The sequence below is a fragment of the Poromitra crassiceps genome (assembly GCF_964638095.1).
Source record: "Poromitra crassiceps genome assembly, chromosome: 30".
Lineage (NCBI taxonomy): Eukaryota > Metazoa > Chordata > Actinopteri > Beryciformes > Melamphaidae > Poromitra > Poromitra crassiceps.
The window spans coordinates 17,047,714-17,062,561 of record NC_139652.1 but is presented as its reverse complement, the minus strand read 5'-3'; the positions used below and the strand labels follow the sequence as shown (position 1 = coordinate 17,062,561).

At 44.4% G+C, this 14,848-nt stretch overlaps 1 protein-coding gene across 1 annotated transcript in view; it reads right to left on the bottom strand.

Annotated features, from left to right (window-relative positions):
* The window catches only part of LOC310800446 (protein fantom-like), a gene marked incomplete at both ends in the record, with an annotated part of 43,262 nt that extends 31,583 nt beyond the window's left edge, over positions 1–11,679 (bottom strand). The window contains 12 exons of the mRNA XM_083663041.1: positions 97–276; positions 2,519–2,569; positions 2,876–2,982; positions 3,703–3,842; positions 4,096–4,169; positions 4,808–4,954; positions 5,176–5,281; positions 5,791–5,934; positions 9,681–9,780; positions 10,072–10,370; positions 10,880–11,024; positions 11,595–11,679. Coding sequence (XP_083519167.1) covers positions 97–276; positions 2,519–2,569; positions 2,876–2,982; positions 3,703–3,842; positions 4,096–4,169; positions 4,808–4,954; positions 5,176–5,281; positions 5,791–5,934; positions 9,681–9,780; positions 10,072–10,370; positions 10,880–11,024; positions 11,595–11,679 — 1,578 coding nt within the window. The remainder of the gene's footprint in view (positions 1–96; positions 277–2,518; positions 2,570–2,875; positions 2,983–3,702; positions 3,843–4,095; positions 4,170–4,807; positions 4,955–5,175; positions 5,282–5,790; positions 5,935–9,680; positions 9,781–10,071; positions 10,371–10,879; positions 11,025–11,594) is intronic.
* Between the last annotated feature and the right edge of the window lie 3,169 nt (positions 11,680–14,848).

Genomic DNA, 14,848 nt, shown 5'->3' with positions numbered 1-14,848 from the left:
TCTTATCCCTGTTGTGCTATGGGTCACATGTGGATTGTGAGCATGACTTGAAAAAGGAAAAGCTTAGTTCCACGCCCTGCGTGTGACTTCCTCTACCTTGTAGCCTTTGTTGATCTTGTGCTCGATGGTGATCATGCTCCTAGTCTTCTCCAGCTCCTGGATGGTCTCAGTATGTGCAGCTCGCAGCTTCAGGAAGGAGCTCTCTGCATCTCTCTGCACCTCCTCCTCCACCTCCCCCAAGAAGCCCAGCTCACCGCTCCTCTTCGACTTACGTGCCTGTGAATAGACAGTTTTAACTTGACAACATAAACATTCTAAATTCCCGCTAGCTTACTTCCTGTTGCAGTGTTTGCTAATACAATAGCCGACAGGAAATAAGCTAGGTTTCAAATTAAGCAATTAAGCAATTAAGAGGCCATGGATTACAGTGATTTTCCAATGGCTACGAGGTGTTGTAAACATCTCTGTGAAGCATTGCCTCACAGGGCTGATTGCTTTTATATAACGGTTGCTACATTTAGATGGTTTTAAGTTGAGACAATTCATACAGTACACTACACAGTGATGTGTGAGGAATGAGCTGTTTGTTACAAATCGTAAAGCAGCATGGTAAACTGCATCTAAAACATGAAGATGTGATTTTGGAGCATTCACATATAAAATATCTCCATAATCCAATATAGGCAAAAAGGTAGCAGCCACAAGCAGTCTCTTAGCTTGAAAATTGAAATAAGCCTTATTTCTAAAGTAAAACCGCAATTTGGTAGTTTTTTTTGCTAGTTGGTCAATATGGAGTTTAAAAGACAATTGTTCATCAAGAAGGAAACCTAGGTACTTATAAGATGACACCACCTCTATTCACGTTGTTTTGGATTGTAGTAATTTGAGGCATAGTAGCATACTGGAAATTGGATTTCGGGAAAAAACATCAACTTAGTTTTATCTGCATGAACAGGTTTAAGCTAAATTAGTTTATTTTGAATTATATTGAAAGCATTTTGTAATTTAAACAGCCTCAGTTCTTGTGGATCTGGTGGGAGCAGAGCAATAGATTATGGTGGCATCTGCATATAAATGGGCTTTTGCAAATTCAGTAATGTTCAGGTGATGGTAGCTCATGTTTTTTGTAGACACCAATAATGACCTATTTTATCCAAGGTGATTAGTGGGCAGCCCGCTCTACCTCCTGAGCTACAGCTGCCCCAAGAAAATATATATATATACGGTATATATTTTTTTGGTCTGAGTGAAATGTTCTATGGTCTCTCCTGATGCTAAATCGTTTAGTTTGACCAAGTAAAACAATTTTTATAAGCATTTTACGAAATGTCTTGGGAAAAAAAAAAGGGGGGGGGGTCACTTAAGCATCAAACATTAATGTCATGCCATCTCTGCTTCATTCAGACACTGAACAATGGAGAGAGATGAGAATTATTGACAAGAGAGTGTCTGTGTGGAATCATTTCAGTCATCCAGGTAGAAACATGTCCAAAACATAACAACACAACTCTTGTATTCTATCTAATTTATAAGTCCAATTTTATGTAAAGTGGATTAGATTTTTTGGGACATTGACAAGAGAGAGAAAGAGGAGATGGCATGCAACAAAAGTTAAACAGATTTCAACCATGTCACTGAATTCAACCCACGACACCGGAAAAGAACATTGAGTGCTAAACCACACTTCCATACACATACATGCACATGCACACAGTGATCAAAGCAGTGTAAACATGAACACACAGTGATCAAAGCAGTGTAAACATGAACACACAGTGATCAAAGCAGTGTAAACATGCACACACACAGTGATCAAAGCAGTGTAAACATGCACACAGTAATCAAAGCAGTGTAAACATGAACACACAGTGATCAAAGCAGTGTAAACATGCACACACAGTGAACAAAGCAGTGTAAACATGCACACACAGTGATCAAAGCAGTGTAAACATGCACACACAGTGATCAAAGCAGTGTAAACATGCACACACAGTGATCAAAGCAGTGTAAACATGAACACACAGTGATCAAAGCAGTGTAAACATGCAGTGTGAACATGCACACACAGTGATCAAAGCAGTGTAAACATGCACACACAGTGATCAAAGCAGTGTAAAGTTTGTAAACATGAACACACAGTGATCAAAGCAGTGTAAACATGCACACACAGTGATCAAAGCAGTGTAAACATGCACACACAGTGATAAAAGCAGTGTAAACATGCACACACAGTGATCAAAGCAGTGTAAACATGAACACACAGTGATCAAAGCAGTGTAAACATGCACACACAGTGATCAAAGCAGTGTAAAGTTTGTAAACATGCACACACAGTGATCAAAGCAGTGTAAACATGAACACACAGTGATCAAAGCAGTGTAAACATGCACACACAGTGATAAAAGCAGTGTAAACATGCACACACAGTGATCAAAGCAGTGTAAACATGCACACACAGTGATCAAAGCAGTGTAAACATGCATAATATTCCGATGAGCCGGCTAACTTTTCAATTTACCTTAATTAGCATGAGTGCCTCAGTTAGCTCTGCCACATCGAGCTCACTCTCCTTAAAGAACACAGCATGGTGACAGACAAGGATTGGTGTGAATAAGGATGGTCTGTACATGTGTCGGCACTGTCGGGCATGCAGAGGTTTTCAAATTCAACCACCATTCACACTAGACCTGGCCTGACCTGGGTGGGGTGTGATGACAGTACTCACTCTCTCTGTACTCTCTGCCAGTCATTTTGGCAGGTAACCAAAAAAGGTCTCTTCTATTCTATAAGGAATTTCACTAATAAAGAAAACTGACTTTTGAAATGTAACAGCTACTATGGCCAGTAGAAGTGAGTTTCCTGCCCTGTGGTTTACCTTAGTGTAGTACTTCATACGATCTTTTAGTTCATCCAACTGCTGCTTCTGTTCCAGGAACTGGATCTGAATTTGCTTGTTCTCTTCTGTCAACTTCTCATTTGTATCTGTGAAAAGAAAAACAAAAACAAAAACACGCTGATGACATCACAATCACATTTTGACATTCAATAATTTTGCTCAATTTTCTAGCAGAACATTATTCTTGACAATATCCCAATATATGAACTGACAGTAGCTGTACAAATGCATTAAAATGATCTGTCACACTTTTCCCTGACTTTTTGTCCAATTCCAAAATATTTAATGACCAGCATTATTCATTAGCATGGACAAATTCATTTTGTATACTCTTCTGAACTTTCCAGACCTGTGTCAGAAACAGGAGGCAAGCTCGGGCTTGGACAGATGAGGCTGTGGAAGTTATACTAAAAGCTGTAGTTCCCTGAATGGCCACTTGAGGCTGAAAAGTCTACAGCCTGAAAAAACAAAGGGGGTTTCATGACAACTGCATGGGGGGGGGGGTATTTAAATATAACTCAACCGTTTAGAGGAACATAGACGATTAAAAGGAGTATGTTTTTGGGCATGATTGACAGGTCACGTGTCCAGTTATTCGCAGCTCGCCTATCACGGAACAATAGCAGGCGGAGCTGCGTCTCTGTGGGAAACCCCTGGTCTCGCGCGTGCTGTGTGAAAAAACCAAGATGGCACCAAGATGGATTTTAGGGTGAGCTGTTCCTTTAAGGGTCTATGGTGGAACAGGAACCAATTCATTAATCCTGTGATCAAAATGAAACCGTGTGCAACCAAAGCTGCAGCAGTACCCCTCTCAGCCTTGATTTTGTCCAGGATTTCATTCTTGTCAGTGAGATCTGCCTTCAGCGCCATCTCCAGCTGGGCAATCTGCACCTTCAGCTGCTGCTCCCGAATATGCCCTTTTTGCTGCTGAGGCACATCCAAGGTACTGGAAACAAAACAAAACAAAATCATAATTATATAGATATACTGTATAACGTGTATATCTATAGATGTTGATGCTACTGTATAGTTAAGATGTTGGTTTAATCAATGAAAACCGAAATAACCTTGAAGTTCTCCATACATCTCAACAGTTATGTGCTACACAAGTCTGGAGCAGACAACAGACAAGAAAGCTGACAAAGTGAAATGAACCAACTGAAGACTTGGGGCAATTGAGCAGAATTCAGGCTGCATACCTGTTGACCAGTTTGTCATAGTTCTCCTTCAGCAGGTCCCTCTCCTTCTCCACATCACAAATCTGCTCTTGCAACTGTGCAACACAAGAGATGTAAAGAAGAGATCAGCAGGTTCTGTTGAAACACTGTTGCCCCCTACTGGCTCCATTTACATGATTCAATGGACTGAAGACATTTTTTCCACTACTTTTAAAGAAGAGATCAGCAGGTTCTGTTTTACATGATTCAATGGACTGAAGACATTTTTTACTACTTTTACTGCCATAGTTCTACAGACTGTCAGGTTTGCACAAAGTTTTTGTTTTTTGATTTTGAGTCCATAAAAGCTTTGTTTAGACTTTTAAACGCTGGAATGTAGCTAACAGCTAGCTAACGCCAGACTATTTATATCAGTCATGGCATGATGTATGACTATACAGGTGAGGGGCGGGCCAGGTGAGGGGCGGGCCAGGTGAGGGCCAGGCCAGGTGAGGGCCAGGCCAGGTGAGGGCCAGGACAGGTGAGGGCCAGGCCAGGTGAGGGGCGGGCCAGGTGATGCAGCAACACATGAAATATGCAAAAAAAAAAAAGACAAAATACACTGTAGGGGGGCTTTAAGTCTGAAATGAGTCTCCCAGGCAAATCACAGCCAATATTGCGACTGTTATTTTTTGTGCGGCTCTAGTGTGGTCCCTGCTGGACTGTTTTCTGCATTCAGGTGGTTAGCGCTCACCTCCTTGGTCCTGAGGTTAGAGAAGGTGAGGTTATGCAGCTGCCTCTCCAGCTCCAGGCTCCTCTGCCTCTCCTCTTTCAGCTGAGCTGTGAGCTCGTCCACCTTGGCCGTCGCCAAGTCATGACTGGCCTTCAACGTCTTCTGACTCTGAAACCACAAAACACATGGTCCAACAACTCACATCACTTTGTTTAATTCTTAATATGTACAAGTCCTATGTTTTCCTCAATGCCCAGTGCCTGATGTGTCTCCCACCACAAAAAGCAATCGTTGGGAATTTCTTTTTTCTTACTTAGACACAAGTTTCGACTTGACTTGATGTTGACCTTGGTTAATCAAGGCTGTGAAAGCATGTTGTTGGATCTCACCTCCTGTAGTTGGAGGAATCTGCCCTCCAGCACTGTTATGGCGTTCGCCCTCTCAGCCAGCTGCTTCTGCAGTTTGATCATGGTCACGTTGTTGTTAACGGAGGACCTGGGAGAGAAGAACACAACAGCTGATACATTCTCCATCTTTTCTATTTGTGTGTGTATCTCTGTGATGTTTGTTTACAGCGCGGTTATTGACCAGATACATGTACAATGTTCAGAACCTGTATCCTGTATTTGCAAGAGATCTCACCAAAAACAATCAATTGTTCTTACATTCAGGGGCCTGCCTCACAAACGGAGAATAAAGGTTTACATCACCATGGTAGCTTAGGCTGCACAACTAGCTGGTTATGTTTAGGCTATTAGATCCAAAGTTATATACCCTCCACTTCCTCAACAATCAACTCCTAAAAAATGGCAATGCGGCTTCTAGAGGATCCTGTTACCTGTTTTTAAATCATGTTTATTGAAGAATTACTGGGCGCAAGTGAATAAGATCAGATCAGATCAGATCAGATCAGATAGCACTTTATGAATCCCCCTTGTGGAAATTCAAGAACACAGTGACAACAAAATGGCTTGTAAGTTGGAACTAGCAGCATGTGGTTTTACCTGAGTTTGGAGGTCTGCTGCTGCCGCACCTGCAGAAGGTTTCCCTCATATTCTGTCTCCTTCTTCCTCAGCTGCTCACGCAGAAGCTCACTGGCTTCCTGCATCTCCTCTATGTGTCCTCGCTGGGACTCGATCACATTCTCTCTGTTGCACAAAGAAATACACACTAGTTAGCTTTAGTTATGTTCTAAGACATGGTGTGTGTGTGTGTGTGTGTGTGTGTGTGTGTGTGTGTGTGTGTGTGTGTGTGTCACGATACGATTTCAGACGGAAGCCCGTCTTTATTGTCACACGAACACTACAACACATGCATGCGGCCACAACACACACTCATGCTGACGGTGGCCGGTGAAATATGTCCTCTGCATTTGACCCATCCAGGCTTGTCCTTTCCTCTGGGGGGCAGGCCAGGAGCAGTGGTCGCTTTTTCTTTCCAGCGCCCGGGGACCATCATTGGACCAACTTCAGATGTTGTCGTCACTGGTCGGATGACCATCTTCTGCATGTTTTTAGTGGGGGGTTATGTACGGAGGAACCCCCTGGGGAGCACGGGGAGAACATGCAAACTCCACACAGAAAGGCCCTTTCGACGAGATAGCCCACCTGGGCAGTAGGCACTGAAGATATGGGGGGGGTCACAACTCCAGCGCCCCAGGCGAGAATCGAACTCAGGACCTTCTAGCTGTGAGGCGACAGCGCTACCGACTGCGCCACCGTACCCCCACCGTGTGTGTGCGTGCGTGTGTGTGTGCGTGCATGTGTGCGTGCATGTGTGTGTGTGCATCAGGGGTCTCTGATGAAGGAGCGGTATATGACATGGTGAAAATGCTGCACCTGCAAAACATCTACCTTTCCACAAACTAAAGCTGGGCTCAGACTACAGGAGTTTGAAAATCCTAGCCCATTTTGAAATCTGGCTGCGTCACGCACATAAGGAGAATCTTCACAGATTTTCTTCTCTATAATCTCAAACATGCACACACTACAAGATTTTAAAATACGGGCGCACCACACACTACAGGATAGTATAGGAATTAAGATTATCCTGGAGCAATGGACAGAAACAATCAAACTGCCTTGACACCCGGCCATACTCCGAACCTGTTCCGATTTTGGAGCATCAGCAGCGACCAAAGCGCTCCGCACCCCCCCTCTCTTTTCCTCTCTGCACACACTCATCCCCGCCTGTCTCGCATATGCTCCCCAAACAAATCTCACAGCAGTTTAAATATAGCAAGTGTGTAAAATATAACGCTACACTATAGCAAGACTGTCTGAAGTGAGAACGCTCTTCTAAACACATCGGCTACCAAAATATATTTCCCTGCTCCATGTCATGATGAGATCAGCTCGGCAAAATTTTGGATAGAGTGGATTGCTTCCCACAGCAGCAATGCCTTTTTTCCCTTTTTTCCCCACACTGGTAGACAGGTAGGACGATTACAGCCTCTGACTGACAGGGGCTCAAAACTACGCTATAACAACTTTTTATTCATTGGTCATTCATTGTGATATAAATTAGTAAATAGAAAAAGGGGAGCTTCTTGATGCTTATAGAAGAATTTAATAATAATAATATATTGTTATAATAATATAAATTAGTGACATTTTCCACAAAATACTCATGGTTCTGTGCTGTTGGTATTTGGTAGCCTATCTGGTGCCTGCAGTGCACTATTCACCTTATTCACCACGCCCACTTTTTCTGTCTTCCGCGGTACACACAATTGTATTTGTTCTTCCGGTTCAGCGCTAGTTGGCGGCCAATTTCAAAACAAAACGTCACTATAATAATGAATGAAGTTTGGCAACATTCAGAATTAAGCTACACTGCGGCCAACTTCAGTTACATGTTCATAGCGTTACTGCTGCGAGGAGCCGATGGCTGTACCCGGTCGGCATTTAATGTTAGTTACAAAAGCAGTCGACAGTGTGTTTGTTTTCTCACTGCCAGTAGCCTACAGTAGGGTTTGAGAGATAGCTAGTCCGACCGGTGTCAGCAGCACAGTCAACGCTCCCAGTCCTCGCTGCTCGTTAAATATTTCCAATAGGCGTTATTCTGATAAACTGGTCACATATATGTTACGTTCTCACCCGAAAAATATGAAAACTTTAAAACAGTTTGGGGTTTTTTAGCTTGAAAACAGCTTTTTGGCAAGTCTAAAAATGTCTAAAAATGCGTAATCTACTTCCGTGTCTAAAACTGGAAAGACGATTACAAAATGACGTCATGCAGAAGCGTCCTTGTATGGGCAAAGAATAAGGTGAATAGGAGCAGAAATGAGGTGCGTCAATTGACGATAATGACGGGAGTCTTGGCAGCAGCAGGATGATGTATTCGCGCAGATTTTCAGTCCTAAATATCGAACATGTTTGATATGATCGGGACGGCCCCGATGAGGCTGTGAGCAGATCTGGAGGGTTAAGATTGGATCAGCAAACCGCTCACATTACCAGATAATCTGTGCCGAACATCGGGACCGACCAAGCTGCCAGGCCAGATTTCTCCTCAGATTCTCGGGAAGGGGTAAATCGGGTATAAATCGGGCCAAAACTCCTGTAGTGTGAGCCAGCCTTAAGGAAAATGGCCTTGGTGAACATCTCTCTTTCTAGAGGTAATAGGTAAATGTTTCTAAACCCAATGCAGGAGCCAAGAGCATGTTGTCATTTAATTGAAGGTAAAAGATTAAAACATATCAGGATTAAGAGGCTTGTATGTGACAACAGCAATTAGGGATGTTAACGATTAACCGTTAATGATTAACTGCCGTTAAGAATGTAACAGATTAAAATGAATTAACTGTTTTGACCGACACCATGTTTTGTTACATTGTATCACTTCAATCTCCCGAGCTCACACTGTGTTGACTTTTATACAAGTCCAGCAGAGGACGTACCTCACCCAAACTACTGGCGCACGCAACAGGAGTGGTCACGTGACCTCACCCAAACTACTGGCGCATGCAACAGGAGTGGTCACTAAACTACTGGCGCATGCAACAGGAGTGGTCACTAAACTACTGGCGCATGCAACAGGAGTGGTCACTAAACTACTGGCGCATGCAACAGGAGTGGTCACTAAACTACTGGCGCATGCAACAGGAGTGGTCACTAAACTACTGGCGCATGCAACAGGAGTGGTCACTAAACTACTGGCGCATGCAACAGGAGTGGTCACTAAACTACTGGCGCATGCAACAGGAGTGGTCACTAAACTACTGGCGCATGCAACAGGAGTGGTCACTAAACTACTGGCGCATGCAACAGGAGTGGTCACTAAACTACTGGCGCACACAACAGGAGTGGTCACTAAACTACTGGCGCATGCAACAGGAGTGGTCACTAAACTACTGGCGCATGCAACAGGAGTGGTCACTAAACTACTGGCGCATGCAACAGGAGTGGTCACTAAACTACTGGCGCATGCAACAGGAGTGGTCACGTGAGAAGCAACAGAGTGGTCACGTGAGAAGCTCGTCACGTGAGAAGCAACAGAGTGGTCACGTGAGAAGCAACAGAGTGGTCACGTGAGAAGCAACAGAGTGGTCACGTGAGAAGCAACAGGAGTGGTCACGTGAGAAGCTTGTCACGTGAGGAAGTAGGAAGTAGGAGGAAACACAGAGCTCAGATGGCGCTAGCAAAACAGGCTAAAAAACTATGTTAAGGATTAACCGATTAATTGATCGTTAAGGTGCACGACTAATGGTTAAGGAAAATGCATAAAATTCCCATCCCTAACTATGTGAGCGCTACGCTGCATACTTACACTAAGTCAAACTGTTCGTATGTAATCTGATTACCTACTGTGGCAACAAAAGTGAATCTGAATGTGAAAATCAGACCAGCGTGTCTGAGGTATCACCTGAGATGTGTGTGGGACAGGGACTTACAGGGTGCGGATCTCGGCCCGGGCGTCCTCCAGCAGGCTGTGCCCGTATCGAGGCAACAGGCCGGTGGCAGGTCTGCCTGCTGCATCCACACTCCTGGTACCTGTGCAGGACAGAGGACACATCAGGTGTCGCCGTGTGTTTGGTGTCCTACAAATGTCAAAGGAGTTTCGACTGATGTGGTCAATACACGATTTTCATTGTGGGATGAAGTCGTCCTCAAACATTAACAATCCCTACTAGATCACACCAATGTTGCAAGCATCCAATAGTCAGGAGTCCATAGGTCAAGGATCTTATTCCCCTTACAATAGTCCTGTGATTAGTGAAGTATTTGTATGCAGTGCATGTATGTTTCTGCTGTTTGCTTCTCTGGTTGTGATGTGCAACATACTTTTGGGACGCTGCTGGCACGGAGAGGCCGTCAGCCCTGAGTTGATGCGTGAATGGACGTGTCCGTAAGGCGTGGGCCTCCTGCTCTGCACCTGGAGCACCTGCTGCTTGGCCAACAGGAGTCGCTGTTTCAGCCCCTCGTTCTCTGCCTGCAGCCCACGGACCCTCTCCTGGAGCTCCTCCATCATCTCCTCCATCTCCACGTCCCGCACCCTGCGCACGCCCGCTGGACCCCCGCCCGCCGCCAGCTGCTCCATGCGACCCCGGTCCTTCACCAGCCTCATCAGCTTGGTGCCCAGCCTGGGGGAACAGCAGGGGGATATGGTGATACAACAGAAGGATTATGGGTAAAGGACATTATCATGTCACCCTTTGGTGGTTGTGTTCCAAGTTTAGTAAGAAAAGTGAATTGGGGCCCAGCCTGGGGTAATTTAATGACGATTAACTGTACCAATACCAGTAAGTGATACTGATAGCAAGTACTAGAGTACTTCATTCAATACTTTTTTCTACTTAATTCATTAATTCCTTTTCAAATTCATTCATTAACTCCGTCACTCACAAACACTGCACTCCACTTCATCACCACTTTTTTCTATCTGTGTACGAAAAGGATCATTTGACTCGAGAAGTTTCGATACTACTTGGTACTGCGTTTGGTATTGGTATTTGGTTTGGTATACTTGGTACTGTGTATTTCGGTCAATACCTTATTGGACAGTAAATTATACTGGATAGTTTTTCCTCAACATTTTCTAGATAGATCAAGTTGTCATGTTTTTTTCCCCGGCTCTAGTGTGGCATCTCACTTCTTGATTTTGTCGTCCTGTTTGTGGATGTGCTGTTTGAGCTGCAAGGTCTCCTCATTGAGGCGCAGGAACCTGTCCTCCAGCTCCTCCCTGGACACCCGCGAGATGTCCTGACGTGCCCGGGCATTTTGAGCCACCGATAAGTCTGTCAGCAGAGGGAATTCAGTAAACACACTACTCATTTCGATGTTTTATTAAGGCATGTCATCATTAGCGTCCATGCCTCTTCTTGATATAATATCCAGTTCACAATACAACAAATGTTTTTAAAACATCATCTTTCAAAACTGGTTTGAACCCTCTTTAAAGGGATACGCAACTTTTTTTGGGAGTATCACCCATTTGCCATATCGCCCACGCCCATACATAACCAAGATACACAATGCCTTTCCTATCACTCTCTGTACAGTATACAGTGAGTTACAGTCACTCTCTGTACAGTATACAGTGAGCTACAGTCGTCCAGTTAGTTAGTGTGGATGAAACGGGACAGCCGTTCAAAGTCACCAAAAACACACATTTCTAACAGCACCAAAAAGCTGTTGTGACTCGGGTACTCACCACACTAACTAACTGGAGGACTGTGTGTGTGTGTGTGTGTGTGTGTGTGTGTTTTAGTGGAACGAGACAAAGAAATACAACCATGGATTTGGACAGAAATCCACATATGTTGTAAGCTAAAACTGAATCTGCTCTTGTTATAACAGGCAGCAACACACACCTGCTCCAGGTGTAGACAGGTTCAGTGTGATGTCTCTGACTGGCACGTCGTCTGCTGTCTCATCGTGGAATGTAGACATATTTCAAACTGAAAAGTAGTTCAGAAGACTTCAACACATTTTCACGTTTGGAACATATACTCCCATTACTTATAGTGAAACTTAACACGATTACATGTAACATTATACCGTCGCCAGCCACCTTGCAAGTTTGCAACACACTGAGGTTGGGAGGACAGTATCAGTACACCAAACGCCATTCATTAATCTACCAGTTTAATACTTACTTTCTTATCACTATCAGCATATACCGCTACGTGGTAGTGAGAAATGTTACTGATCAGTGATCGTTAGTGTTTATGGTAAATTCGGCATACAACTGAACCACCAAGATGACTTAAATTCACAATAATCTCAATTTTTATTGAGAAACGGATTCTGTAGCCTATGCATTAGCCTCAACGCGAGTCTCAAATGATGAGTTTCGCGTTGAGGCTATGTATGCATGAGATGCGAATGTAAAATTTGATTGCAATATCGCTGCTTGGTGTATGGCGAAAATGGCTCCTAATAATTCGTAATGGTCTTTAGAGATAACCGCCTCATCCGACTGAGTAGTTAACGCTAACTTATAATAAGGTTTGGTTTAGCTTAACTACTACTACTAGCTACTCCACGAGAAACAACAATCACATAGGCTCTGGTAAATGTGTCAATGACCGTTATCAAATGTTGTGTGCTATGCACGATCATATTGAGATATTTGGTCTGTTGTGGTTCTGAATCAAACTCGTTAGCAAACGTTAGCTGTACTGTTTAGGTTTTTAGCATGCCTTACCTTCACTTCAGTCCACACGGTCCACACCATGGTCCACACCAGCCACCCACAGCAACGGTTGCTACTCTTTTTCTTCTTCCTTTGTTTGTTTTTGCGGCGGTTGGCATCCAAAATATTGCATTACCGCCATCTATTGGACTCAGCTTCTTCTGCACATCATCTCCAAAAAAACGAGTAGCAATTCGCGCTAGGCGGCGCTGAATATCTACGAGGTTGGTATTTACTGCGGCTAATCTGCGGTAGCTAGATCCACAATGTAGCTAATTTCTATGTAATCTTTTACAGACTTCTTCTTCTTCTTCTTCTTCTTCTTCTTCCAAGTTTCATGCAGTGTAGTACTGTAGACGCTATAGGCGTATTACTGCCCTCCACAGGATCAGGATATAACTAACCAAACACGCTTCATATCAATAGTAATAAGAGATCTATGTGGATATTCTCTGATACAACAACTCTGAATCATGCAGGAACTGTTGAACTGCTTTTGTGATCAGCTGGTGGTTCTTGTTCTGGCCAAAGAAAGATTTAACAGAAAAAGATTAAACTCCTATAGATCTGACACACTTTTATAAAAGGTTTCCCTATTAGCCTACAGTAGGATACATTTGGCACCTTCTAGGAAAACAATGTGTTCCTATGTAATTAATCAGTAGCCTAGCAACAGCCATAGCTAACATACAGTAGCCTACCGGTACAAACTGTTTCAAATACTGTTGGCTACTACTAGTCAGAAATGTTGATTAAGTTCTGTGAGTTAAATGTAGCATATTAAACAACCTCTATCTTCTACTCTACCGACATGTGGAGTGGAATTTAGTTGACGGCAGCTTCTCTGGTCTCTTTGGTCCTTTTAGTGCAACAGTTAGGTCCAAATCAGGACAACAGTGGTTGCTTCTCATAGACAGCTGTTGTAGTTACAGGTAAACTGCAGGTAAGATGGTGGACGGTTATCCCATCACAGTCTATGTTCATACTAAAGTTAGGTCCTGTTCATACTAAAGTTAGGTCCTGTTCATACTAAAGTTAGGTCCTGTTCATACTAAAGTTAAGTCCTGTTCATACTAAAGTTAGGTCCTGTTCATACTAAAGTTAGGTCCTGTTCATACTAAAGTTAAGTCCTGTTCATACTAAAGTTAAGTCCTGTTCATATTAAAGTTAAGTCCTGTTCATACTAAAGTTAAGTCCTGTTCATACTAAAGTTAGGTCCTGTTCATACTAAAGTTAGGTCCTGTTCATACTAAAGTTAGGTCCTGTTCATACTAAAGTTAAGTCCTGTTCATACTAAAGTTAGGTCCTGTTCATACTAAAGTTAAGTCCTGTTCATACTAAAGTTAGGTCCTGTTCATACTAAAGTTAGGTCCTGTTCATACTAAAGTTAAGTCCTGTTCATACTAAAGTTAGGTCCTGTTCATACTAAAGTTAGGTCCTGTTCATACTAAAGGTAAGTCCTGTTCATACTAAAGTTAGGTCCTGTTCATACTGTAGCATTGTCAGGAAGCAGGCGAGAGTCAGGATCTAGTCACCGCACTTTATTCTTTATCACACACAGGTCCGGGGCTACTGTCAGCCGTAGCCCACGCCAAAACAACCCCACAACACACACCAAAACCCCCGCTCGCTTCCTCCTAGCTTCTCCGCTCTTCACACACCCAACCTTCCCTCTCAGGTTCCACACACCAACTCCCCGAGCTGTCCCCCGCTCTCACAGCTCCCCTCCCCCCAGCCAATCACAGGTGAATCCCTCTCTCACCCCCCCCCACTGGCTAAATGTCGCCTTCACAGACCCCCGTAACTCCCCATGCACAGACAGTACAACACACAACAGCAGCACACAAACCCAACCCGTTACACTTCCCCCGCACATCAAAGCTTCTGGCCCCCCAGAAGCACACAAGTCCCTCTCCCCCCCCAGTGGGGTCACTCCTCCGCCGGGTGACTCTCCTCAGCCCCCCCCTGTGTCCCACAGTCATCACACGCACTGCAGTAGTTCCACACATCCTCCTTGTGTTTGCCCCAGTAGTGTCCCCCACAAACACGGCGGAGCGTCTCCTCAGGCCCGCGATGCCCGAGACAGCCGAGGCCCTTGTGCGCCCACCGCAGTACCAGCCCTCGGAGGGAGCTGGGTACAACCGTCTGGAACCCTCTTTTCTCCCCCCTCCCCAAAACTCCATCTTCACTCAGACGCAGCTTCGCAAACATATCCCACAGTCCTTTCGTGGCACCGGAAAACGTGTGAATCTCCTCCACAGGGGGCCCGCGTCCGGCCACCACCCACGTGTACACCGGACCGATATCCGCGTCCTCCGCCTGCCTGCGTTTCCACTCCTCCGCTTCGACCGACCAGATGGCCATGTCGTCCTCGCCCGCCAGGTCCACATCTGAACACTCCCCCTCTTTCTCCGCCTCTCGCCC